This window comes from Sinocyclocheilus anshuiensis, unplaced genomic scaffold, assembly GCF_001515605.1.
Source record: "Sinocyclocheilus anshuiensis isolate Anshui unplaced genomic scaffold, SAMN03320099.WGS_v1.1 scaffold282, whole genome shotgun sequence".
Taxonomy (NCBI): Eukaryota; Metazoa; Chordata; class Actinopteri; order Cypriniformes; family Cyprinidae; genus Sinocyclocheilus; species Sinocyclocheilus anshuiensis.
The window spans coordinates 607,679-611,317 of NW_015544154.1; the positions used below are offsets into that span (position 1 = coordinate 607,679).

Sequence of the window (3,639 nt, forward strand, 5' to 3'; positions counted from 1 at the left end):
GTTAACATTATTTAACAATTTGCGTTCGGTTCAGTTCATGTTGTCCTTTTTCGCCACATTTTTTTTAGGATGGCTGGGTTGGTTTCAAAGCAGTGAATTTCAAGAAAAGACTGTCAGCAGCAGATTTCTTTAATGGATATCTCCATCGGAGCGTGAAGAAATCTCCCTCCACAAACACCTGTCTGTTCCAGAGCTATAAAGAGACTCATTTACCTGGAGGACACGACAATAACATGCTACTGCGGAATAATTCTTCACTTTGAAACCTGGCTTTATTGCAATCATGGATAATAACATGTAATCATATGAACTGACAGGTCATTGAAAACATTTTTGTCTGTTTTAAGACAATGTTGTATTTAATATTGGACTGTATTGTTTGCAAATATATGCACATTCGTATAGCCGTGACATGAATCAATGTGAATACGATAAAATTATTTTGGATGTTAATTTGAATGGTTGTTCTATTTGATTCAGATTCACTGACCAGCGACACAAGAATTCATTATGATTGGTTTTTATGTAAAAAATTACAGTTTTATCACTAGAAAGCACTTTTTAATATTCAAGAAATTGGAGGCGAGGTGAGTCCCACGCTGCCTCGTAAGTCCCGCCCTGTTATCGCCTCACACGATAGTCGCGGCTGTCTGTCTTCAAATCCTGCTCTCTCATTGGCTGAAAGCTTTGTTTATTTTTGCGGCCGAAGTAATGTTCGGTTTCATTTACAACCTGTCAAATCTGTGGACAGCTGTGAAGTCGTCAACACCGCTCGCACATCACGTAGAGTAAGTCATCACTGGAAAACGCCGTTTATGTCCGTGTTATTGCATGAAACCAATGAGCTTTGATATTGCCCAAACCAAGCTTCATTAGCTTCCCTTGTCATTCGGTTTTCATAATAGCTGAGGAAAAGTGTCTTGTTTACGTTGAGCTAATGAATAGCCGTGTTGCTAGCTAACGTTAGCGAGCCTACACAACCTACTCACGACTTCTCTTAAATATTTACTAATGGAAAGCGACAAGGAATTATATAAACTGTACCCCCCTGTACTTTTTAGGTTTCATTAGGTTGTTATGTACGTTACCGTTATGGGGCTGTTCTGTTTGTTTGCTTATGTTATAATAGGAAAGTCAGTGCAGTGTTCATTGTTATAGAGATTTGAACCTGATACGTAGTTACACATGTGTAATGCTGTGTTTTCAGATAATAAACTGATAACAGTAGTAATTGCATAGACATTGTATAATATCTGTTCTGTTAGGAGAACAGCTAACGCAGGGCTTATGGCCAAGTTGTGTTCGAGTTCCTCGAGCAACTGAACAGGTGTAAATAAGGAATTTTAAGCGTCTAATACTTCTGAACTTCTAATACTTTGTACAGCAGAAGGATAATCGTGTTAAGTATGGAACCAGCATTACCCAAAATAAAGTGTGTGCCAAGAATGGATTCAAACTCGGGTCAATTGGAAATAACTGTCTTTGTTTGTTTTCAAAGAATTTGTCTTGTTCATTTTATTTTCTCAAGTATCTCTAATGGATGTCTTTGGAAAAGTGAAAGCTTATAGTTTGGGGCTTACTGTGTTACAGTCTAGATTTAAAACTGTTCTCAGACTTGTATTCTTGATCTGTGTATTGTTGATTCAGTAAAAAATGTATGACTTGAAAGCGGTTTAGTAAAATGAGATCCAGGGGGTGATTCTTCTTGTTTAGAGACTAAACAGAAACTAAAACCTACGTTAAGATCTTTTTTATATAACTCAGTATAGGTGATTATGAACAGCTGACATGAAGGGTTGATTTTGCAGTGTGGTTACAGTGACACAAATGTATTTTCATTCTCTGAGAACAGAGCTCTGTGGTTAGTCTGAACTGGAGAATTTGCTGACGTGAAGGCAGGAGCTGTAACATGAGTGCCAGCATGATAGTTAAGCAATATGACACAAGCAGAAGTGCTGGTGTTTTACATTTTCATAAACGCTAGTTAGCACATGTATTTACATTTACATTTAGTCATTTAGCAGACACTTTTTTCCAAAGCGACTTACAAATGAGGACAATAAAAGCAGTCAAAACTAACAAAAGAGCAACAATATATAAGTGCAAATGACAAGTCTCGGTTAGCCTAACGCAGTACACGTAGCAAGGTGTATATATATAAGATCCAGCAAAATAAGTATAGAAGATTTGGAAGCCGCTCTTGCCAGTCTTAGGGCTTCAACAACTGAAAGCAAGGCAGTCTCGGTCGAATGTCCACTTCTGAAGCCAGATTGGTTGCTGTCCAGGAGGTTGTTCTGTGTGAGAAAGGCTGAGACTTGGTTGAACACAACTCGTTCAAGTGTTTTTGCAATGAAAGGTAGAAGGGAAACCGGTCTGTAGTTCTCTAAAAGAGTTGGGTTAAGAGTGGGTTTCTTAAGAAGTGGGGTTATACGAGCCTGTTTAAATGCTGAGGGAAAAACACCAGTGTGAAGGGATGTGTTAACGATGTGAGTGAGTGCAGGTACAATTATATATATATTCGAAAAACTAAATAAACAAGTAGGCAGATATAAATAAATATTAATAGACAAACTATTAGAAAATAGATATTAGCACAGCCATGATAACCCACAAAACCTCCAACTGAAGCCGAATCGCAGCTGTGCTGATATTCGAAGCAGTCCACATGTTTGTGTGATATTGCTTAAAGGGTTAGTTCACCTAAAAATGTAAATTCTTTCATCAGTTACTCACCCTCATGTCATTTGAAACCCATAAAGCCCCGTTCACACCAAGAACGATAACTATAAAGATAACGATATTAGCATCCACACCAGCGAACGATATCGTCTGTTTATTCTAAGCGCACATGCGTCTGCCGCTTTAAATGCTTGCGCTCGTTACAGCAGAATGGATTCTGATTGAATCCATCCTGCTGTTGTTTTATCGTTCATCAGCTGGAAAAAAATCGTTTTGAAAGTGATCACAACGATATCGTTCCTCCGCATCGTTATCGTTATAGTTGTGGTGTGAACTATGCTATTCTTTAATATTGAGAATGATTTTTAGAACTATATCTTTATCGTTATCTTTATAGTTATCGTGCTTGGTGTGAACGGGCCTTAAGGCTTTCATATGAATTGAGCTGTTTAATCCAAGTCCAAAGAAATTATCGCTTTATATAATAAACAGATTTAATTTAGTCTTTTTATTCACATATAAACAATGGTCAGTGCACATACATTGAGCACATCGAATATGGTAAATGGAATTGTAGGAGCCAAATGTAATTATTATTTCACCAACAGAGGTGCAGTGTGCACTGTGGTGAGTATAGGTGTAGGTCACCTGTTCACATCCTGTGATATTAACCTTCCCTTGATGTTGTATTTTGTATTAGACAGGTACTGGCGGGAACATACTGTATGGTTCTTATCATAGCTCCACATGTTTTTATTGATAGTGTTTTTGTTTTGTTTGTTTATTAAATTAACAACATTGTTTATTTATTTTATGAGTAAAGAACAACTAATGCCCTGGCAAATAGGAAAGCCACTACAGGAAACGTAACTGTATTAGGGATGGGCGGATCGATCCTTAAGTATCGATACTTTCGATACTGATGTTGTATCGAAAGGATCGATCCTCACATAAAAATAT

The 3,639-nt window shown here is 37.4% G+C and overlaps 1 protein-coding gene across 1 annotated transcript in view; it reads left to right on the top strand.

The window, feature by feature from the left end:
* Positions 1–282, top strand: part of LOC107695347 (methionyl-tRNA formyltransferase, mitochondrial-like) — a 7,554-nt gene extending 7,272 nt beyond the window's left edge. Inside the window, exon 9 of the mRNA XM_016495219.1 lies at positions 69–282. Coding sequence (XP_016350705.1) covers positions 69–263 — 195 coding nt within the window. The 3' untranslated portion in view covers positions 264–282. The remainder of the gene's footprint in view (positions 1–68) is intronic.
* Positions 283–3,639: the final 3,357 nt, after the last annotated feature.